This window comes from Trifolium pratense, linkage group LG2, assembly GCF_020283565.1.
Source record: "Trifolium pratense cultivar HEN17-A07 linkage group LG2, ARS_RC_1.1, whole genome shotgun sequence".
NCBI lineage: Eukaryota > Viridiplantae > Streptophyta > Magnoliopsida > Fabales > Fabaceae > Trifolium > Trifolium pratense.
The window spans coordinates 53,472,787-53,498,021 of record NC_060060.1 but is presented as its reverse complement, the minus strand read 5'-3'; the positions used below and the strand labels follow the sequence as shown (position 1 = coordinate 53,498,021).

The window sequence follows — 25,235 nt, the reverse complement described above, 5'->3', positions numbered from 1 at the left end:
AAAATATCAACATATCATCCTACTCATCAAGAGATAATACAAATCACATATTTACAAAGAGGACTATGTCAAGCTATGCAACATAACTTTCCCCAAAGAAAATTTGGAATTCAATGAGAAGATTTTGTTCCTCTTGGTTTAGTGAATTTGGCAATTGGTTAGAATATAGTATTAATAAAGATGTTGCATTTTGTCTTTATTGTTATTTGTTTAAACCTGATGTTGGAAAACAATATAGCGGTGATACATTTGTAATAGAGGAATTCACAAATTGAAATAAGAAAAACAAACTCTCATTACATCTAGGCTGTATTTATGCTCATAACATTGCTTGGAATAAATGTAAAGATTTGAATAAACAAAATCAACATATTGAAGTTTTGATATCAAAGCAATCTGATGTTGCTCGTGACTTGTATCGAATTCGATTGACAACCTCACTTTATTGTCTTTGCTATCTATTGTTGCAAGGATTTCCTGTTCGTGGTCACGATGACTCAATAGAATATGATAATCAAGGAAACTTCCTACAAATGTTTAGATGGCGAAATAACATTTTACAAGATTTTAAATCAAGTTATTTTCGGCCATTAAAAAACAAAATCAAATAATTTTCTTAACAATAAAGAATCAATTGAACTCAAAAGAATGACATAAAAGCCATATTTGAACAAGAGTGAAAATAATTTTTAGTACAACCTATTTGCCACCCGATCCAATTAAATCGCTTTATGTCTTTTTTTATTTTATTTTTTTTCTTTGCTTTTAATATCTTTTATTGTTGTGGGCTTGTCACCAATAACATTTTTTTACGGCACTATAATATGTTAAAGATGGTTACGTGTTTGACAGACTGGGTTATGTGATTGAGAAAGACATTTTTTAGAAAAAGATTATCCTTTTGAGGGTGTCTATTGCACGGAAAACAAAAAAGAAAAAATGGTTAGTTCTATGTTTAATGTCATTTTTCTGCTCACCTAATTTAATTTGTAATTTGTTAACCATTTGTTCATTACTACTTTGGCTTCATTGTTTAAAGTCAAAGGAGCTCACAGAGTTAGAGTAGAGTCCGGGCTTCGATGGGATCCATACGAGGATGAGTTGATGTACGTCGTTGCACAACAGTTCGTCGACTTAAATATTTGTGTGGGCAACGAAATAGAGGGTTACAAAAAAGTTAGAAAATTATTTATGCAGGGAAGCATTTATATGAGGATTTGTACTTAATTGATTAGGGCTCCTTAACAAACGACGGATGCATGGAGAGGTTGGACAACGTGGATGTTAGTTGATCATCCAAACCATGCGGTTCTGGTTGTTGGCTATGGCACAAAAGATGATGGTTCTGGTTGAAGCTTCATATGAAATCGAAGAAGAGTTTGAGGTGCACTCTTGCTACTTTGTGCAACATCAATCTTGAAAAAGTGTTAGACGAATGGAAAATCAAGAGTGAACGTGGTACAATAGTCTGCGAAGTTTACAAGGAAATGGAAACAATAGTCCGTAAGCTTCAGAAGGAAAAGAAAGTTCTTACTAAATATCAGAACCACGATAGATACATATGATTATTCTCTTTGCATGGAGTTAGGTGCGAGATTAAGTAATATGTACAAAATGTGTTGATTGCATGATGTGAATCAACCAATCGGTTGCATTTCATTGCCTCAAACTATATTTTGGTTGCATTGCTTTTTAAAAATAAAAAAAATATTGTTTTGTAGTTTAAACTTGTATGATCATGGTACCCTGAAGTTCCTTGTTAATGATACATTTTCTATTTAAAAATAAATAAATAAATAAATAAACAATAGCATTTTTTTTTGTATTTTAAACAATAGCATTTTATTGTGTTTGTATGTATGTATGTTATAAACAATGTTTAAAGGAAAAAGAGTGTAGAACATGATCATATCTTCCCCTCATAAGGACAATTATATCTAGGATGAAAAAGACCAATCAATGGTAATATAATAGAGAATCAATTAAATAAATATATTTAATATTAGGAAAATGATATATGTAGCAAAAACAATTATCATAATATCTTCATTTTTTATTGGTCGAATACGACTTATTTTTGAATGATATTGTTGTATCTCTAAGATACAAATTATATATTTGACTTTGTTCAAATATTTTGAGTTTATTGATACCGTCACATACATAATTAGCAAAATGCAATAATGTTTTCAACGAAACTAAAATATGGTACTTTAAGACCAATTCAAGTAACTAATCATTTTCTTGAGATATGAAATTATCTTTGTTCACATCAAGTGACATTATAATCATTCTAGTGATTACTCTAGGATGGGGGAAAATGACAAAAAGAGACATAAATGACAAGAAAGACAAAAAGGAACGAAGATCCCCAGCTCTATGTTATGCCGACATGCCTCTCAATTTTAAGAAAAAGTTTTATATTAATGATAATTGTCATATCATGAAGAAATATATCTAGATAATTAGCTGGTTGAGATCAATAACATGTTTGGATGAGAGTGTATTTGAAGATATCCGTAATTTGAACGTAGCTAAAGGGGGTTATCCTTTGGTGGAGATTGAAGTTTTTACTCCACAACAAGTATCATCCAAATTCCTAATTTCTAGGGAAGATCTGTATTTCGTAGCTTTTTATGCAGACGACAAATGGATGCAATATGACAAGTGTGATTTTTCGATTGATAATTGTCAAAGCCTAAAACCATATGATGGGTGGTACAAAAGTGAACCTTGGAAACGATGAGGCCTTTGCATATGATTGATGCGGTTAATACGCTTGCTTCTGAAGGTCGTACAATTGTTGAATGCACGAAATCATCTGAGGTTTTTTTCGTTCATTTGAGCGAGGCTGCAAGACTTTACGAGATAGAATCAATGATTTGCAAAAGTCTTTTACCTCGTAAGGATGATTCTTATGCTATTAGACCATTTCAAGATGAGGAGGTGTCTTTTCTTCCTAATAAAAACAACTGTGATGTGCATACTCGTGTGAAAGGAAATGGACCTATAAACTTCGATCTTAGGGTTCAAACATAACCTTTCATCGAGGACATTCTTAAAAGGTTTAGCAAGCTGAGCAAGACATGGTTTGTGTATGCATTGACGGGCAAACAACAATTTCCCTTGGGTGAAAAAGACCGTTATTTAAACTATATTTTGGTTGTATTGTTTTTTTTTAAAAAAAAAAAATTGTCGTGTAGTTTAAACTTGTATGATAATGGTAACGTACGTTGAAGTTCCTTGTTAATAAATAATAGTATTTTTTTCTAATTTTTTTGTATTTTAAACAATAGCATTTTATTGTGTTTGTATGTCTGTTATAAACAATGTTTAACGTAAAAATAGTGCAGAACATAATTATATCTTCCCCTCATAAGGACAATTATATCTGAGACGAAAAAGATTAATCAATCTTCTTTATAGTTGATCAAAAGTTTTTCTTGATAATGACTCTGTAGAAATATCTAATTCTTCTCCTTTAATATACTTTTCTTTTCATTAGCCGTAGATGCGATACTATTTTCTTAAAATTTATTGTATGTGTAGAATCACAAATCTCAACAAAACCACATTCTGAACTTTCTGGATTTAGTGCTAAAACTTCCACATAATTGGACGATATTGTTGTATCTCTAAGATACAAATTATATACTTGACTTTGTTCAAATATATTTGAATTTATTGATATCATCACATACATAATTAGTAAAATGCAATCAATAGTGTTGTCAAATGAACTAAAATATGGTACTTAAAGATCAATTCAAGTAACGAATCATTTTCTCGAGACATTAAATTATCTTTGTTCACATCAAGTGACATTATAATCATTCTAGTACACAACAAATTATATTTGTTCATATCAAACTGATTTAGTACATTTTATATATAAGTTTCTTCAAGAACTATAACTTAAGAATAATGATCTTTTGTATAATCCTTCAGGGATGCATATATATATATATAGGGGTTTTCTAACTTAGACCCTAGTTAGGTCTAAGTTAGCAAGGTGCACCTTTTCAATTGGACCAAAATACCCATTCTTTTTAATTAATTAACCAAAATACCCATTAATAGACGCGGATCCAGTGTCGCGCGCGTACCGAAGGACCATGGTTACAGACCGTTGATTTCCATCAGACAGCCAAGATCTGATCTCATCAAGACTGTCTGATCAATCCGACAGCCCAGATCATCCTGATCCATCAGATTCCAGCGCGTGCGCCACACTGGATTACACCCTGGAGAGAGAAAAATTTGATTTTTAAAAGTAGGACACGTGTCACACAATGGTTGGCTGGACGTGATTTTTGTTCATTTAATACTTTGAACTCAATTATTTCGTTGTAAATTAATTTTTTATTTTTTTTTTTATACCAAAATTCATAATTTTTTTTTTCTACAAATAGAGACTTGGTTCGTTTGATTTGGACACCGAAAAAAAAATGCAATTTTTCACTACCTTAATCTCATTTTTTGTCTACTAAATACGTTACTTGTGTGTTGTAATTTAACACGCACCACTCAACCAACTCACTGAAACCATTATACCAAGAAAATAGTAGATAATATTCTGGAACTTTTGGTATATTTTATGAAATTTTTGGAGACCTGAAACTATTTTTAGTTAATTAAATGAGATAAAACGGTAATTAAAAACTAATGTTTGCTTCTGAAACCATTTTACTGGTAGAATGGTTGCACATAGTTGTATTCTGAAACCATTTTACTGGTAGAATGGTTTCAATGAGTAATTTATTAATTGTGTTTGCTTCTGAAACCATTTATCTGGTACAATGGTTTCAGAGAGTTGTAATCTGAAACCATTTTGCTGGTAGAATGGTTTCAGTAAGTTGATTATTAGTTATTTGCTTCTGAAACCATTTAGCTTGTAGAATGGTTGCACATAGTTGTACTCTGAAACTATTTTACTGGTAGAATGGTTTCAGTGAGTAATTTATTAATTGTGTTTGCTTCAGAAACCATTTAGCTGGTAGAATGGTTTCAGAGATTTGTACTCTGAAACCATTTTCCTGGTAGAATGGTTTCAGTGAGTTGATGTAAGGTAGTGAAAAATGAGATTAAGGTAGTGAAAAATTGGGTTTTTTTTTCTGTGTCCAAATCAAACGAACCAAGTCTCTATTTGTAGAGAAAAAAAAATTATGAATTTTGGTATAAAAAATAAAAATAAAAAATTAATTTACAACGAAATAATTGAGTTCAAAGTATTAAATGGAAAAAAATCAAACCCAGCCAATCAGACAGCGACACGTGTCCTGCTTTTTAAAAAGTAGATTCTTCTCTCCAGGGTGTAATCCAGTGTGGTGCACGCGCTGGAATCTGATGGATTCGGATGATCTGGGCTGTCTGATTGATCAGACAGTCTTGATGAGATCAGATCTTGGCTGTCTGATGGAAATCAACGGCCTGTAACCATGGTCCTGCGTTACGCGCGCGACACTGGATCCTCGTCCATTGATGGTAATTTGGTTAATTAATTAAAAAGAATGGGTATTTTGGTCCAACTGAAAAGGTGCACTTTGCTAATTTAGACCCAACTGGGTCTAAATTAGCAGCCCCCATATATATATATATATATATATATATATATATATATATATATATATATATATATATATAGAGAGTCAGGATCCGTTGACACCAACTAGTTTGACACCAAATGTTACACCTCTCAATAACGTTTTAACCGATATAAATTTTATAAAATCCACCGTTGGATTGAAAGTTTACATCATATAGATCATTTGTGTAAAATTTCAGACAAATCCAAAATCATTTGATATGCTATTGAGACACATAAAGATTAACGGCATTTAAAAAAATACAAAAACCGTTAATTTTGATGTATCTCAATAACATATCAAATGATTTTGGATTTATTTGAAATTTTACACAAATGATCTATATGATGTAAACTTTCAATCCAACGGTGGATTTTATAAAATTTATATCGGTTAAAACGTTATTGAGAGGTGTAACATTTGGTGTCAAACTAGTTGGTGTCAACGGATCCTGACTCATATATATATATATATATATATATATATATATATATATAGTGAAGAGAAAAACTTTTACTTAAAAGGAAAAACTTTCCTACATAAAACGGACAGAAATAAAATGAAAAGAAAGTGGAAGGATTAATTAAATTTTCACAAAAATATATCTAATTAAATGAAGAGAAATAATATTTTTATTTCTCTTTCTTAATAATCGAAGGGTAATTTTTTTAAAAAAAAAAGAATGTACATTATTGATAAATTTAATGCAAAACTACTTTTTGTAATGCTCGTGTTTTTATAAAAGATGTATATTAGGACGAATATAGTACATTATAACCATCTTACTTTCTGCTTTCTTCCCTGTCACTTTCTTCCCTTAACAATATTTTCATTCATTTTCTTTCTTTCCCTTCGACATTCCTTCTTAATCTAAAAGAGCATAAGCTAATGACTAGTGTGCTACACACAATAAGTTAAGATATTCAAGAAAAATAAAATTGGACAAAGTTTTTAGTTAGCATTTTACTCCACATTGAAGAAGAGGCATGTGGGTAAAATGCTTTCCAACAACTACAATTAGGACCATTAGAATTTACTAACCTTCGTATTTGTATGTTGGGAATCATTGAGTTTGATTAAATAAGCGTGACACTATAATTTTGTTAAAATTTTAAAGTAATTTTTTTTTAAGTAGTTTATCGAAATAGTAAAAATACTAAAGTTCGAATTCAGTTCCTACATATTATATGTAATATCTCTATATTAATTTTTGTTAAAATCTTACTATTGATTCATTGCAATTTTGTCAAATTAAATGTGGATCAATTTCAAAGATGCACTATAATGGTATAATAGCTTCATCAGCAGTGGCACAACCACCGTGGTATAGCTACATATCTCATAATAGTATCTCTCTGAAGTTGTTAGAAAACAACTTCAACTGTGATGTGACTATGGACAAGCCAACAAAGTTGAATTGTCTCATTAATGGCCTGCTCTTTGTGCATGATTTATTGCAAACATGGCCTCATTTTTGGAGTCTATTTATGCTTTGATATGTGAAATTAAAATATGAATGTTTGTTAAAACAACTTTTATATATTTAATGATCAAATTTTGTTTTCTTATTGGATTCTTATTTTACTTTTTTTTTAAACCAAAAGAGGTGGAGTCAAAATGCACTCCACCCGAAAATATATTAAGCTTTGCTCTTATCGTGAAAAAAAAAAATTTACTTTGCTCTTACGGAATAAAAAGGAATGTCATCCACATTTTTTCTTTGTTTCATCTAATCTATTATATATTGGTTCTAATCAATCTGAAATAATCAAAAAGCAACTTTTTTTTATTCTTCTTATTTGAATTTTTAGAATTCAGATTCTTTTCAGAATCCCGGTAAATAAGAAAAAATATATATAATCTTTTTAGTATTCCAAAAAAAGAATTGATTAAATTGATTAAATAATTGACAGATGATCCGGGGATTCTATGAAAAACTATTTCCTATTTCGAAAAGGTTGGTGGTAACCGGTTCATTGAAATAGAAATCTTAAAAAGAATACTAATTTGTAGCTTCTACCCTTCATTATTTGTTTGTCATGAAATTATGAGTGACATTATATTGTCATTTAATGCTACTGATGCATCTATTTAGTGTTTCATCAACATCAAGATTTCATATATCTACACAGTTGCATTTGGGCCACATTTCCAGCTGAATTATTTGCTGCATGTATTTACGATTCTCAATAATATTAAGTTAAATGCTTTGTACCCAACTTATACCAGTATTTTTAGACAAAATTTTATTATTTTTAAAAATGAATTAATATAAAATATAATGTAATATCAAGTTTTGGTGATGTGAGAGATTAGGATTTTCAGAGAGTCATGTGAGATTTGATCCTCACAAAAGAAATGTGAGAGATGTTTTGAAATACCAAAAAAAGGGGAGATGTTTGTTTAAAGATACACATATGAGGATGTTTTAATGAGCGAAAAAGAAAAGAAAAAATGTAGAATGCTTATTTGTCTGATCTTCTCTACTTTATACAAGATTTTTTTAATAGCATAATGGTTACAAACATTTGTTGATACATTAATCATTAGTATAACCTTAGTCCTTAATGAATGTTTTTTGATGATTATGCATTCGCCAACAAGCTCTTATAAAACAAAATGTAGAAAAAGAACTACCATTGCATTGTGTTTCTAACTATTTGAACATTTGATAGTTAACACTATGAACAGATCGTTCGGTCAAATTTTCCCAGCATGTATATTGTTGTATCTGTTGGTGAAAAGTAAAAAAAAAAAAAAAAAAAAGTAGCAGTGCTTTCACTATCAACTGTACATGCCAACCATCTAGTATACATTTTCACAACCGCATCCTCTGTTGAGGTATAACACCTCAAGCAGTTTGAATTCGGGAAAATGGTCAAAAGAAAATAGTTTATAATCGAATAGATGAAAAAGTCAAGCCCAAAAGATTAAAGTACCTAAAACTTGTAAAGCTCTCCTCTGTCTAGTTTCTGTTAATGCTCTCATAGAACAAAATGTAACCATGGTCTGTATTATTGTTGAAGTCTTGTGTTGACCCGAAGAATGTCTGAACAGAAGATTCATCAACTGCCTCGACAGTTTCGTCATCAAAACATAACCAGTGGTTATGGTTTTTTACAAGGCAAACATAATGCCCGTGGTTGGGTCCACTCCCAACATGGACAACTACTGCAAATAGAGAATACTCAATATCTGCTTCTTCGTCTGTATCACTCAATCTGAGTTCAAGGGGAAAGACCACACGGTATGACAGCTTCTTGTAGCGGCCCAGCTGTTCCATGTACTTAAATCGCTTAAGATGAATGACTAAGACACGGGGCGGTCTCTTTATCTTCATCCTCTTCTGAGCTTCTTGCAAGCTAATATCAAAAGAAAGTTTGCATCTTAGTTATTAATAGAACATGAAAAGCAAAATAGATGCGTACATGCATATTTTTATAGATTATACATTGACATGACCATCATAACCCTTTCAGGTAATAAATGAAAAAAATGTCGATCAATGGAATGTAAACCTGTCAAGGTTCTTCCTGCTCATCACACAGTCAAAACCATAAACCCAGAAAACATTATATAACTAGTAAATAAACATAAACAGCAATCTATTTTCAATTAAAACAAGCGTCCATACGGGCACTCTGTCTGCTTTTTTTTTTTTTTTTTATATTGCCCTAACGTGTAATTTTGATTATAGATGTATAGTATATACTTTTTTGGTATAAATTTATAGTAATCTTTAGTAGATTTCATTAATTAATCTCTGTATCCCAACTTTTTCTGTCGCCCAAAGTCACATTCATGTTAGGAAATAAACCCTAAATCCAGAAAACATTATATAACTAGTAAATAAACATAAACAGCAATCAATTTTCAATTAAAATGACATGACAAATTGCAACAATTAATAAATAATAATGAAGCCATTGGCATATTTGTTTCATGATAGAGACCAAGTATGAGTGATATAGGAAAAGGGCTATTATTGTAATAAAGAGTATAGTGAGGTTTTATGAGTAATTAGTGAGTGAGATAGGGTGCTGAGTTGCCAAGTTTGTTATGCCTCTTAGTAGTATATATAGTGAGGTAAGGGGAAGAGGAATTATTCAGTATCTTTGCAGTTAGGAACCGAAAAGTTTTGGCAGAGAGAGAACTATCTCTTCTCTGAGGAGCTTAGCTCTGGGGATTATAGGGATTCAATCTCTGTAATATTTCTCTTTTGATCATTAATAATACTTTTCTATTTCTCTGAAATTTTGGGTTCCTAACAGCCATTGGCATATTTGTTTCATCATAAAACAGCCCTCTTAATACTAAAAGCAGTAAAATAGGTCAGCTACAAAAACAATTGAAAACGGTTGAACTGGCCCTTTCCATCACAATAGTACTCATGAAGTAGACTACCTTCCACTGATGCCACAAAAATAATATTCAGGTAATTTTAACCCACTTAGGGTTGGTCTAGTGGTGTTGGCTTGGGTCCTTGGAGTATGCTCCTCTCAAGGTCTCAGGTTCGATTTCCCCTGGTGCCAATTTCAGTGGGCTAAGTCCATATAGAGCAAAAAAACTCGGGCTTTAAATGGGCCCCAACAAGTGGGTGGTGGGATTGGTCCCTTTGGATTAGTCGGTCCTAAGGCCGGATACCAAGTTTTCAAAAAAAAAAAAAAAAATTATTCAGGTAATTTTAAAATTCATGTCCAAGAATAAATGTTATATACCTGCAGCACTTGTCACAAAAAAATTTGTCTTCGGCATTCAATGTCTCAGTCGAACTGAAATTTTTCAAACAGCTTGTAATTGAACTGTTTTGTTCAATATCAAGACTCAAGTCGAAAAATGTTTCATCCCTAGCAGTTACTGTTTCGCATTGCAAGCACCTTGTCTCATTGGTAAGTATTCCCTGATGAAAGCAATTTACAATAATGAGATTCAAAATGAAAATTTAAAAATATTATTTTTGTGATCATTCTGGAGTGTAAGTGCAGTGACCCCCCCAATAATAGAATGGATTGAACAAATAACAAGTTCCCAGTTTATGGTAACTCCACAAGCTTTGCTGCAAGCAACACGCTAAAATAGAAACATTGAATTGCCGTATCACCTGAAAATTTTTGTGCACCCAAGTAGCTAAAGGCGGCTCTTTTTTAGCACCATTAGCTAAACCATTCTTCTTTGGTCCATTTGCAATCTTCTCAGAAGGTAGTAATGTCTCTTGATCGTCTTTTGCAACCTGGGCCTCTTTCTCCAGAATGTCAACAAGTTCGTTTAACAAATAGTTCAAGAATTCGTGGGCATCCTGCCAGAAATGAGAAGATTCATGATGACTGTTGCTTTTTAATCTTCATACTTTTTTTTTTAAAGAAATACATTAACAACAGACATCATACAACAAACACATTTGAAAATCAGGAATGACATTCACTTTGAAGTAACTCAGATGAGGAAGGAGACAACTAGTAAACAAATAGATATATGCAACAACCTTGTTTGAACTTTGAACTAAGAAGATTCATTATTCAACCTCTCACTGAATGCGTTAAGGAAACACAGGTTTTAAAAGATTGCATATCCTGAAAGGCATATAATATAATACTAGTCAATAAAAATCCCTTCCTACACATGTTCCAGGTAGAGAGATCTTAATATACTCATCCTATAGAGGGTCAATACACCCTCATCGCACATCAACAGTTTCCCATCTTATTTTTTTTTATAAGCAACAGTTTTCCATCTTATGAAATGTAGTTTAAAAAGAATTTATTTTCTATTGACCGCTCAGCTAACGGATCGTCATCCTAACCTGGTATCATATTTAACTATAGGCTCAAAACCATTTTGCTATTAGGTGTGACACAGAGACCCAGTGATACGACAACAGTAACTCAGATGCCACCACAATGATTGATAGAGCACTGAGTTAGTTAGCTCGATCCCTAAGTTTTAGGGAGTCTTTGGTTATTTAGTTACTAGGGAGTATGGGTTAGTTAGCTCTCTCCCTAAGTTTTAGGGAGTCTTTGGTTATAAAAGAAACGATAGAGAGGTGAGTGAAAAAGGAAAAAAGTTGTTATGAGTTTGTTAGGAGAAAAGTTCTCTCTAGATTAGGAGCTTAGCTCTGGTAGGAGTTCATAGAACTCTGGTTATTCCCTTCGTTTTCTGTTTTACCTCCATTGTATTCACCTATATTTCAAAAATAATTCTTTTTCATTGTGCCTAAAATTCTGGTTTCTATCGATGATCTACCTGTTTAAAAAAATGTGACTTTGCAAGCCACTAGGTTTGGTCTAGTGGTGAGGGATTCGGGTAGTACGCTATAGGTCTTGGGTTCAATCCCCAGCTCATTGCAAACCAAAAAAAAAATGTGACTTTGCAAGAAGGCGCCTTCTAGGGTGGGTAAGCCACACATGTCTCCCACCTTGGGAAAGTGGGTGTATTGTAGACTTGGCTGTGCCATATCCACCTCTCTATTAAATTGTATATTTTCATTACTAAAAAAATATAATTTTTCACCGCCACTTTGTCGCCGCAAAATGCCCCTTTGTCACCGTGAAACACCCCTTCTTGGCTTCTTCTCAATTTTCAGCCTCTTCTCTTTTATTTCACCGTTAATTGATGTTAATTTTCTAGTAACAAACACAATTTTTTTGTTTCATTCACTTGTTTCAAAACCTTTTTAAGCAATTCTTCTAGGTTGTTTTGCAACCCACAAAAGCATATCATCAGGTTCAACAAAGTTAAAAGCTTGCTCAAAATTGATATACTTTTTTCTTTATTTTCTTTAGAATGTAATGTTCGATTTGTTGATGGTTGGATTTGCATGTTTTCCAATTCATTCATGTGACTATAGATCCTTCTATTGTAGGAGGTTTATCATCCAAGAATGATAGGCTCACTGGGGAGGGTGCGGTGTTGTTACTTGTTATGCTGACCCTGCGTTTTTCTTTTTCCTTGTGGCCTTGGTTGTTCTTTCTAGGCTTTAGTTGTATTGTTTTTTCTGCTGCTATGCAGCCCTTTGTAAGAGCATTTTTTATTCTCAATTTATTCTCAAAGTAGTTTTAATAAATATTTTATGTTTCTAAGAAAAGAAAGGAATAAATTTGATGTTTTCAAATTTGGTGTACAACGGCGCTTGTTCTGAGACTGGGATTCCGACAAACCAGCGGTTGTATATACGTCGTCGTTATTTTGAACCCTTTTTGTTTTTGCATTTGCATATGATATCCTTAAATTTTCTGGACGAGAGATGAGTGAGATATGCAGAGGCAAAGAGATATGTGAAATTAAAATGTGAAATTAATTTGGCGATCTGAACTTAGGTGTGAAAATTCTTGCTTCCATGCTTCTCTATTCTTCTCAAAAGCTTGGGCTGGGTTTAGCACATACTTTTTCATTCATCCTTGGGATACAATTGGTTTTTTTTTTTTTTTACATATATATGCGTGTGTGTGTGTGTGTTGTCTTTGTTCCCACCGCGTATATTTGATCTGTTGACAAGCCTGAATGCTCGAGCAACTCTTTCAACGGTAACAAAGATTTTTCCCATATATTTTCACAAAGCTCTTCAAATATTTCGCGGGTTGTTGTGCTCCTGTTAGAAACGAAGCCTTGAATGAAGGATCCTTATGTGTTATTTATACATAGTATAATTACATCATGCCCTGATGGTTACAAAAATAAATACATTGACATTGTTTGTATTTTAGTTTAATTGGTTGCATGCATTTCACTTGACAAGCTTTAACATATAAGGGAATTACATTCTTCAAATGTATTTCCCATTTTCCCTTTATGGATTGGACTTTGGTGTGCTAATCCAGGTAACACATCAAGACCATCTATAAAGAAAGTGACTAAGGTACTTAACTTTTTTCTTGTCTTCTCCCATAATAAATATGCAATTTTCTCGGCTCTCTCTTTCTTTAGGGCAATAGGTTAATTGAAAGTGAACAGATTGCAGTCACTAGGTTTGAAAGTGAAAAGAATGTGACATATCCAGTGTGGGATCTTATGAGTTGGAGGTGCTGAAAAATTGTAGCATTTTTAACTTTTCATTATATTATCAATATTCTAGAATGATCCATATAATTGCAAATGTTAATCAAGTTGGTTACTCTATCTGAATATATTATTGAATGCATCCGTAACATTAATCAGATAATTTCAAATTCATATTACCAACTTAATATCTTTCTAGTACTTCATATATGTGTAGCTGTTTATTACAGTGTAGTGTGTTTTAAAACATTAATAATGTTTTGTGTAGTATCTAGCAATCAAGTTTGTACACTCTTTCATCTGTTCTTTATGTTGTTTTAGTGTCCTGTCTTCTTGGTAAGCCTATTGATGTGCGGTGAGGGTTGGTGGTTATATAACTGAAAAGTTTAGCCTTAAGTTTTTGACCTATAATCTTACAGTGCAAAAAATTGGAACAACTTTGTGGTGCACTCTTTGTAACTATGATCTTCTGATCATTGACTTGGTTTGGATAACTATTTTACTCTTCTTTCTTTTTCTTGTGTTTTTTTTATCAACTATTTGTTATAGTGTATCATCTTGTGAACAAATTAATGAGTACACACATGAACCATCATGTTCTGCATCCATGTTTGTTGATTCTTCTCTGTAAGCTTGGGCAAGAATATGATATCATTGAGATATAATTGGTCAAGTTTTACTTATATGTCTATGTATTCGAGCTGAATAATTGTTCTTCGATAGTGTACGAGCTGGTGTTGAAGTTTTTGGGTGCTGAAGTTTGTAAGAAATAAATCATTTCTCTTCCTAAGATGAAGAATTTTCGGCAACTTGGTTACCTCATATTGTACAACTTAATTTTCTGGAGAGAGATATTCTTGATATTAGTTGATTTTAGGCTTTATGTCCTCTCTTTTCTGGTTTAATTTTCTGCTACTGATTTGCCTTTATCCTGGTTTATTTCTAATAGCATTTGTGTCTACGATCTGTTCCTACAAGGCAGTAGCAGGGTGGTTCGATTCTGGTGTTTGAATTTTGGTACAGTTGCTATGCTCATCACAAGTCAGCTTGTATTGAGCTTCTGTTTGACACAGTGGGGAGTCACTTTGTGCCTACATTTGTGTTGGGTATCCCATGATCACTGATGCTCTTAATGCTCTCCACGAGAAGGTATGAATTATATGGTATATGACAGTGACAGTGGCATTCTTTGATTTTAAAATTTTGGTGATGTATGGTTGAGATCGAATATTATTGTATTTGGGTTTTCAAATTTGATGTTTCACTTTTTCGTTTATTATGTTTGGTATTATCCCAAACCACTGGAAGTCAGAGTGAATCATTGTGATCTCTTTGATATACTATTGCTGCATAGCTTACTATGCATAATCCTATTGAAGTTTTAACACAGGATAGACTTAATGGGCATTTGCAATTATGTTGTAGATATGTATATGGTAGTGTATCTTCCAAAATAGATGTATATGCTTTTGGAGTTGTGTATGAACTGATTTCTGCTCAAGGAGCTGTGATGATGGGTGCTGAATTAAAAGGGCTTGTAGTTATTTTACATTAAAAGTTTAAGAACTATGGTTTTCATTTCTAATGTTTAATTTTTTTGATGATTTGTAACAGTTTGATGAACTTTTTGATGGGTCAAATCCTATAGGTCTTAAAAATCGTGGATCCTAGGCTTTGGAGATTACTATTCAATTGATTCAGTTTTTAAGGTATGAGTATATCACAAAATCCAAGTCTTGTAAATCTAATGTCAGGAAAATAGGCTTAGAAATATAGGATACAAATGTTACAGGGACTATAGCTTCATAATCATACTATTAAATAAAAAATAATCTAATGGAGTAATGGACTTTTCGTTGTTTTTTTTATGAGCTATGGATCTTTTTCTTCTTCACTCTTCTTTCTTCAGAACTCTTGGTTCTTTTTCTACAACTATTTGTCATAGCGTAATTTAACATGAGTTTTTTTACCACAAAAGTCTCCCTTCTCAATCACACTGCACCTTGTTAACTTTGTACTACCTATCTCCTATAAACCATCATGTTTTGCTGGCTGTGTTTTATTTTTCAATTATTTGCTGGCTGTGTTTAATTTTTCAATTCCTCTTGGCTTAATTTGTTAATTTGAACTCAAGGGAAGTAGCAGAGATGAACGGAGGAGAGATAAAAGAGATTGGTAAGGTTGAGGGTGCATCGTAGATCTGTGGAATGTAACGACCCGATTTTTTAGTAAATCGATATCTTATATATTTGCATATATTTTGGGTTAGTGTTAAATATTTATTTACGCGACGTATAATTATTTATCGCGAACATAAGTTTGTGAGCGAAACCTTTGCCATGTTAGTGGGCTTGGGCGTGTGATAGAGCTTAGTGGGCTTAGGCAAGTTGGGCTTGAACCAAGAGAATTAGGGAGAGGTATATATAGAAAACCTTAGTGCAAATATTTTTCATTATGTCATTTTCTTCCTAAGAGCCAAGAGCAAAAACCCTAGGAGAGCAAGAAGAAGAACACGAGCAAGGAGAAGAGATTTAGAGGCCAAGAATCATCATTCAATCCAAGGTGAGAGTGGTTAAGCATAAGCTTGGGTGATCCAAGAGAGGGGAGGTGTCTAGCCTCCATTCCCAAACTCTCTCACCCAATTTCTTTGGGGTTTGGGTGAAATTTCTTTATCATAAACATGTTCTTTTCATCTTAGTATGCTTAATGAACAACTAGGAGGGAATATGTATATGTTTGATGATTGTTTTGCATGTTTATGCAACTTTGCTTATTTTGCAAGATTGATGCATGATTTTGTATGTGTGATGTGTTTTGGTGTTTGTGAATGTTAATACATGTATATATGTATGGTATATACATGATTTATCACTTGTTATGCATTTATAACTTGTAAAAATGTATTTTTGATGGTTTTGGGTGTTAAACCGCCATTGAAAAACCTCAAGAACAGCATGGTCGCTGTAGCGAGCCTTAGCGAACGTGCATGTTCTTGATGCGTCGCTGTAGCGAGACGTAGCGAGACGTAGCGACCAGTTCGCTGATCTTCGCTATTGTTCGCTAACTCTCGCCATATGACAATTACATTCTGACTTCGTTCGCGGTTAGTCGCTGATGGTTCGCTAAGCGAATGAAGGGAATTTCAAATATTTTTGTGGGGGTTCTATAATTCAATTGGGCTTTTGGGATATGTTTCCGTAGTATTGTAGTGTATTACCATGGTGTGAATTTAATGATTCGCACGTGTATGCAATTAGTTGTAGTGCAAAGTGAGTATATCCATGTATTTGGTTTTGTTTTGGTTTTGAATTATTATATGTTTAATAATTGTGTTGTGTGATGGCATTTATATAAAAATGTCAAAGAAGTATATGTATTTTTGTATATCGGGTTGTCCGATAAAGAAGAATATCAGTTTGTCTGATAAAGAAGTTTAATGGATTATGTTATCCATGTAGTGAGCAGTAGCTTCGTGCTAAGTGATTATCATATGTTTGGTAAATGCATGACATTCATAAATTCATGTATTATTTAGGGATATCAGACTTGTCTGATAAAGAAGGATATTGGACTTGTCCAATAAAGAAGAATATCAATGGTAAGTTCCTTGATAAAGAAGATGGTACCACATGCATTAGTCGTATCTAGGTTGGCATGACATTGAATGTTTGGCATTAGTCGCATTTGAGTAAATGTGCAATTATGTGTTATGTGTTATGTGAGTTCTTTGTGTTGTCCGAAACGACGTGAAACTAATGGTTGTGTATTTGTGAGTATGTGTTATCTGGTGTATTACTTATTGAGGCATGTGTGTGAGTTAGTAATACGTGATAGGTTGAATATAGGTGTGTTTCTATATTCGTATGTATGTGATTATGTTTACTAACTCTCTACCTATTTGTTATGTGCTGGACCTTTGGGGGTTCAGGTATTCAGGTCGAGGTCTCGACGAGTTTTAGCTGCAGATCCTTTTGGTGTGGAGCACTTTTTGTGAGGAGCTAGTGTAGGCTACCTTTGTATAGTTTTGTTAAGTTTAGTTTAGTTGTGATGTATATTAGTGCTCTGGTATTTTGTAACATCGAGTCGGGGATCGTTTGTATTCCGTCGTATATCGATGCGAACATCTTAACTTATGTTTTATGTTAATGAATTATCTTTTGAACTATTTTGTTCATTACTTTGAAAATCCTTTATTTATGTTTTCCGCTGTGACGTTTCGTGTCATGTGCACGATCGTTTTGAAAATGTTTTCCGTAGCGCTCCGGCTACTTATCTTTAAAAAGTTTTTAAGATCACACTTTTAAGGGTAGTTAGTTCGGGGTGTTACAATAGTGGTATCAGAGCAGGTCGGTTCATGTGAGCCATTAGGATTTTCTTTCTCTTGTATGAAGCATGTGTTGGGTACACTGTTAATACATTCTAACGTCGAGTTGTGATTCGTTCAGGAATCATGGCTGCTGCTAGGACCAACGCTCAGATTGCACAAGCTTTGGCTGCTTTGACTACATTGGTGGTAAGGGATAATGATCCGGGAAGGGATAGTGAGAAAAGATTGGAAAGGTTTATGTCGCATAAACCGACTCTGTTTACCGGGGGCTATAACCCGGAGGGGGCTATCAAGTGGTTAGATGAGGTTGAGATCATCTTTGAAGCAATGGGTTGTTCTGAGGAGAACAAGACTACTTTGGGAACTTATGCCCTTAGAGAGGAGGCAATCGTTTGGTGGAGGAATGTGAGACTCAGAATAGGAGTGGACGGTGTTGCCATCGTTTGGGAAACTTTCAAAAGGGAATTTTTAAGGAAGTACTTTCCGGCTGATGTGAAGAACAAGAAAGTGATCGAGTTCATGGAGCTCAAGCAAGGAAATTTATCGGTCGCCGAGTATTCGGCTAAGTTTGAAGCTTTGTGTGTGTTTAGTCCACACTACAACACGGTGGAAGCCGAAGAGGATAAGTGTGTCAAGTTCGAGAGTGGACTTCGTCCGGATATCAAGCTTTTGATTGGATTTTCTGAAATCAGGAATTTTCCGACCCTTATGACCAAGGCAAGGATTTGTGATGAAGATAGCAAAGCCAAGACCAACTACTATAAGGCTCTGAATGATAGGAAAGGAAAAGGTTTGGATCGTGGTAAGCCGTATGAGAACAAGGGCAATAGAAGTGGAAAGAAGAAGCAAGGAAGTGGAAGTTGTTACAAATGTGGAGAGCGGGGTCATATGTCATATGATTGCCCGAGGAAAAGCGACAAGTGTTTCAGTTGTGGACAGTTTGGGCACAAGGCCGATGCTTGTCGGGTGAAAGTGTTTTGTTTCAATTGTGGCGAGGAAGGTCACAAGAGTCCGGCATGCAAGAAACCGAAGATGCCGCGTTGAGAGTTCGTTCTCTGTTTTATCTCTTAGGTAATTTCGAGGGCGAAATTCTTTTAAGGGGGGTAGAGTTGTAACGACCCGATTTTTTAGTAAATCGATATCTTATATATTTGCATATATTTTGGGTTAGTGTTAAATATTTATTTACGCGACGTATAATTATTTATCGCGAACATAAGTTTGTGAGCGAAACCTTTGCCATGTTAGTGGGCTTGGGCGTGTGATAGAGCTTAGTGGGCTTAGGCAAGTTGGGCTTGAACCAACAGAATTAGGGAGAGGTATATATAGAAAACCTTAGTGCAAATATTTTTCATTATGTCATTTTCTTCCTAAGAGCCAAGAGCAAAAACCCTAGGAGAGCAAGAAGAAGAACACGAGCAAGGAGAAGAGATTTAGAGGCCAAGAATCATCATTCAATCCAAGGTGAGAGTGGTTAAGCATAAGCTTGGGTGATCCAAGAGAGGGGAGGTGTCTAGCCTCCATTCCCAAACTCTCTCACCCAATTTCTTTGGGGTTTGGGTGAAATTTCTTTATCATAAACATGTTCTTTTCATCTTAGTATGCTTAATGAACAACTAGGAGGGAATATGTATATGTTTGCTGATTGTTTTGCATGTTTATGCAACTTTGCTTATTTTGCAAGATTGATGCATGATTTTGTATGTGTGATGTGTTTTGGTGTTTGTGAATGTTAATACATGTATATATGTATGGTATATACATGATTTATCACTTGTTATGCATTTATAACTTGTAAAAATGTATTTTTGATGGTTTTGGGTGTTAAACCGCCATTGAAAAACCTCAAGAACAGCATGGTCGCTGTAGCGAGCCTTAGCGAACGTGCATGTTCTTGATGCGTCGCTGTAGCGAGACGTAGCGAGACGTAGCGACCAGTTCGCTGATCTTCGCTATTGTTCGCTAACTCTCGCCATATGACAATTACATTCTGACTTCGTTCGCGGTTAGTCGCTGATGGTTCGCTAAGCGAATGAAGGGAATTTCAAATATTTTTGTGGGGGTTCTATAATTCAATTGGGCTTTTGGGATATGTTTCCGTAGTATTGTAGTGTATTACCATGGTGTGAATTTAATGATTCGCACGTGTATGCAATTAGTTGTAGTGCAAAGTGAGTATATCCATGTATTTGGTTTTGTTTTGGTTTTGAATTATTATATGTTTAATAATTGTGTTGTGTGATGGCATTTATATAAAAATGTCAAAGAAGTATATGTATTTTTGTATATCGGGTTGTCCGATAAAGAAGAATATCAGTTTGTCTGATAAAGAAGTTTAATGGATTATGTTATCCATGTAGTGAGCAGTAGCTTCGTGCTAAGTGATTATCATATGTTTGGTAAATGCATGACATTCATAAATTCATGTATTATTTAGGGATATCAGACTTGTCTGATAAAGAAGGATATTGGACTTGTCCAATAAAGAAGAATATCAATGGTAAGTTCCTTGATAAAGAAGATGGTACCACATGCATTAGTCGTGTCTAGGTTGGCATGACATTGAATGTTTGGCATTAGTCGCATTTGAGTAAATGTGCAATTATGTGTTATGTGTTATGTGAGTTCTTTGTGTTGTCCGAAACGACATGAAACTAATGGTTGTGTATTTGTGAGTATGTGTTATCTGGTGTATTACTTATTGAGGCATGTGTGTGAGTTAGTAATACGTGATAGGTTGAATATAGGTGCGTTTCTATATTCGTATGTATGTGATTATGTTTACTAACTCTCTACCTATTTGTTATGTGCTGGACCTTTGGGGGTTCAGGTATTCAGGTCGAGGTCTCGACGAGTTTTAGCTGCAGATCCTTTTGGTGTGGAGCACTTTTTGTGAGGAGCTAGTGTAGGCTACCTTTGTATAGTTTTGTTAAGTTTAGTTTGGTTGTGATGTATATTAGTGCTCTGGTATTTTGTAACATCGAGTCGGGGATCGTTTGTATTCCGTCGTATATCGATGCAAACATCTTAACTTATGTTTTATGTTAATGAATTATCTTTTGAACTATTTTGTTCATTACTTTGAAAATCTTTTATTTATGTTTTCCGCTGTGACGTTTCGTGTCATGTGCACGATCGTTTTGAAAATGTTTTCCGTAGCGCTCCGGCTACTTATCTTTAAAAAGTTTTTAAGATCACGTTTTTAAGGGTAGTTATTCGGGGTGTTACATGGAACATCACCTATCTAATGGCTAAAATGACTCTCCCACAGTGGGAGACCTGTTTCACTTGCCCACCCTAGACTAAGCCTTGCAAGCATATTTATAGCTAAGTTTCATATTAAAACCAATTGCAACTGAGAAGCAACTAAGTACATCACCTATCTTTATACTGTGCACGAGTACAAACTACTCTCTCCGTCCCCGATTTTTGGTTCTTATAGCATTTTAGTTTTGTCCCAAAAATTTGGTTCTTTTAGAAAATCAAGACAAAATTAATGATATTTTTCCTTTTGTACCCTTACAAAAGCAAAATCATATGCATTAAATGAATGTTTCTTTCATTAAGTGAATTATGCGTAAAATTGTTAAGTCTATTATATTGTATCTTAATATGTGTCCATACTTAAAAGGACCAGAGATTTAGGACGGAGGGAGTAATATTCTATGCATTGCTCTCAAAGGAAAGTTGATAATTTACAAAACAATCACACCTTTTACTTTTGTGCTCATTCATGTCAGATTAAACAAGTACCTGGTGCATATAGCTACGGAAGAGTTCATTCTGTTTTTTCAACCTCTGTACAAATCGTTTGGGAGCAATTACACCTGTTTTCCTCTTCTGGGAGCTTATCTATATCAAAGGAAGTAACATGGTAATTCAAAACCGTGAAAGTAATAAACAAGCAGGCGTGAGTACATTAACTGGACATCTGAAGCAAGATATTTTCAGAATGTTGAAAATATACAAAATAAACATACAACGATCATATTTAGGCAAGCATGCAATCACCTCGGCCAATTTCTTATCTCTCAGAAGGAAAAGCACAGATGGGAAAATAGACACAACAAAATTAAAAAACACATCACATATACTTTGAAGCAATTTTTCAAGAGAAAAATAAGAGATGTAGTATAGTTCATCAAAGATTTAGAGAGCCATGCAATTACTACTGCCTGCAAAGCCCTTGTACAACAGAAACAAAAAGAACAAAACACAACAGCTGACAAAGAGGAACATAAATGTAACTAAGGAAACAGATTTTAGGCCCTACAAAACAAGTAGCTAGTCATGTTTTGATAAACTTCACAAATACAATAATAGGGTATGAAATTTCCTTAGTAACAACTTAGAGAGAAAAGGTTTCAACAGTCACGTAAAGAATGAATAATGGGTCTTCGCCAAGCTCCAGTGTGACATTTTCACTATTACAGTGAGTGTCTAAATCATAACGATAAACAACATACGGAGATGGCCTAGAGAACTGGATCTAAAGGAATGTACGTTACTTGGATAGAATTTGCAAATCACCCTATTCTATATTTGGATGGTCACAAGGGCAAACCTGTCTGGCATTCTTACAACGGTTTTACATAATATAATATCTGTGATAAAAATTAATGGGTCCGAGTGCGGTTAATAAGTTACTAATTTGGTGGACTGGGTTGCTTCATCCATGTAAGTATCTAACATCAACATCATGTACCTTATTTACAAACAATGAAACCAGTCTAAATTCTACAATGATAAATCATGATTTAATCAAACAAATATGAAGAGGTCTCGTGCAATCAAGTGTTTTTCTAGTTTTTCTAAATGTAGATTTGTTACCTGCGAAAATAGTTCAGCTAAGCAAGTCAAAAGATTTTCCTCTGCATCTGTTGTGTTTTTGTTTTTTCCATAATACTGTAGCAATTGTTCTCGAAATGGAACACAGAAGTACAGAGCCTGTAGAATGTGAGGTAAAATATTAATAATTAAGTGTTAGCAACCAAAAACACACATAATCGATTAGAAGTTATATAAACTAACATACTCAACAAAGCATGGACACTCCTCGGACTACGTGTGTCACGGTGTTGGACACGCAGTGTCTGACACCGACACATATGATTACATTGAATTATGTTATTTTCTCAGATTATTACCGGTGTCGACGTGTCAGGGTCAGTGTCCTGTGTCCGTGCTTCGTAGCTCAACATACTGATGGTATCCAACAACACAATTCTTTAGGGTTGAAATTAAAATTACTCTACAAAGCTAGTTTAACAAATTCGGTGATCATTGTCTAGATATTTTGATTCTAGTATCCTTTCCAATAGTTAGAACTAAAAACTAGTTTTGCCAGTTATTGATCAGACCAGGGCAAAACAACAAACAAGTCTTCACATTCACATTTGAATATTTGATACATCCAATACTCAAAAATATAATATAAAATAAAAATTGGCAAACCGTTTTTTTAGCCAATGAAATCACATTGTTTACTCAAATGCAACAAAATCATTGAGGAAATGTTATCATTAAGAATGTATCACGTGATAATTAGGTATTAGAATCAATGTCAAATAAACTCATCCTAATAATCATTGTTTAATGAAGCACTTAAAAAACTAAGCAAAACAAAAACATTCATAGAATTAATCAAATCAACAATTAAATTAAGTAACAAAAAGTGATTATTTTGTAAATAAGCGAATGAAAATCTGAATCTGGAAGTAAAAGAAGTTGTAAGATAGATATAAACCTGCAAAACGCTGTTGCAATAACAAGTATTGCCAAAATTCTCAAGGCCAAAGTAATGTTCTCCTTCAGGGAAATTGTCACCGAGAGCCTTTTCAAGTTTGGAACCAGAAGCACCCATAAGCGCGTCAAATTGATCACAAAAAAAACTCAGATCTTTCTCAGTGAATGGAATCGCAGTTCATTATTCTCTCTCACGCTGCTTTGATTGATTTGTTGCAGAATAGAGAGAAATTTGATGATTTTTGATTGAGAAGGAAACAAGGGTTTCGTTTGTTTGTTAGAAAATAAAATACAGAAAATTGAGAGGAGAACGGCGTTTTTGAAAAGAGAAAGAATGAAAACCACACGCAGGCAGAAGTATATATAAGTGATTACGGACACAGCATTGCTCTCTTACGCGGTTGCCGCAATATCCGAGCCAGATGTGTTTCAATCCTAAACTTTATTTGTCTTTCTTTAATGTTCAAAGAAAAAACATTGCCAATTATCAAAAAAAAAAAAAAAAAAAAACACATTGCATCGAAGGGATTCCCGAATTAATTAGACGGTTAAGTGAATCAGATATTAGTGGTGGAAAAAAACATTTTTGATCGAATTTAAAAGATTAACGAGTTCATTTAAGACGAATTATTTAGTAAAATCTGAATTTGATTTGAGTAGAAAATTTTACTTTTTTTTTTTTGGGTACATAAGTAGAAAATTTTACTTACTCATGACAATATAACTCATACTCGTGTGGGTACCTGTCCCCCCGCTTGCCTCGATTTTGACGAGAAAAACTGAATTGACTGAGTTTGGATTTGGGTTTTTCCGATTTTAAAAGACCGGAGGTGAGGCGGGTAATGAACACATTGATACTCACTCCGAACATCACCCCCCGTTATATATAATAATTACATTTTACATCTCTTAAATTATAAACGCTTAAATAAAGTCTTAAATTATATTCTTGTGTTTATTTTTAAGTTGAGTATTCAATATATAGTAAAAAACAAAGTTGAGTATTCAATAAAATCATATTGTTACCCATTTTTTAATAAAAAAAAAATACCAAAACTTAACCAAGTTCATATGGAAGTGATGCAGAATTGGGATACCCGAAACATACGGGGATACCCGAACCCCGTAGGATATGAGTTTGGGATTCTACTTTTCAATTTTCATACTCGTTGAGAATTGAGACAGGTTTAGGAAAACCCAAACTTTACGGATTTGGGTTGGGAAAGGCAAAATCCTCCTCGCCCCACCCCCATTGCCATATATATAAATTATCAGGTCTCATTTTTCTTTAGAACTAAAAGGTTAATACAATTTTTTTTACTATTTGAGTGTCATTACACTCCAATAACATAGAGCATGAAGAAAGAAAAAAAAAAAAAAAAAGAGAGAAAATGAGACATGCAAAATGGTACGATGTGGCTTATGGATATTTCGGGTTCCAAACAAATCGATCACAACTGTGGCGGAATCAAGTGATATGATGTGGCTTATGGTACAAGCTCCAAAGGTCCATCTTCATTAATTCCATATTGAGTTTAACAGTTTTGGCGGTTCATACTCAGCTTCAAGTTGTGCGTCAGATGTTT

The 25,235-nt window shown here is 33.8% G+C and overlaps 1 protein-coding gene across 1 annotated transcript; it reads right to left on the bottom strand.

Moving 5' to 3' along the window:
* Window positions 1-8,207: 8,207 nt before the first annotated feature.
* LOC123906200 (ubiquitin carboxyl-terminal hydrolase 4-like) lies at window positions 8,208-24,097 on the bottom strand. The gene is made up of 6 exons (XM_045956056.1): window positions 23,651-24,097; window positions 22,735-22,851; window positions 21,658-21,756; window positions 10,687-10,881; window positions 10,304-10,485; window positions 8,208-8,947 (listed from the first exon to the last, which is right to left on the bottom strand). Exons 1-6 carry the CDS (start codon window positions 23,765-23,767, stop codon window positions 8,551-8,553), a joined length of 1,107 nt encoding a protein of 368 aa, XP_045812012.1. The 5' UTR covers window positions 23,768-24,097; the 3' UTR covers window positions 8,208-8,550.
* Window positions 24,098-25,235: the final 1,138 nt, after the last annotated feature.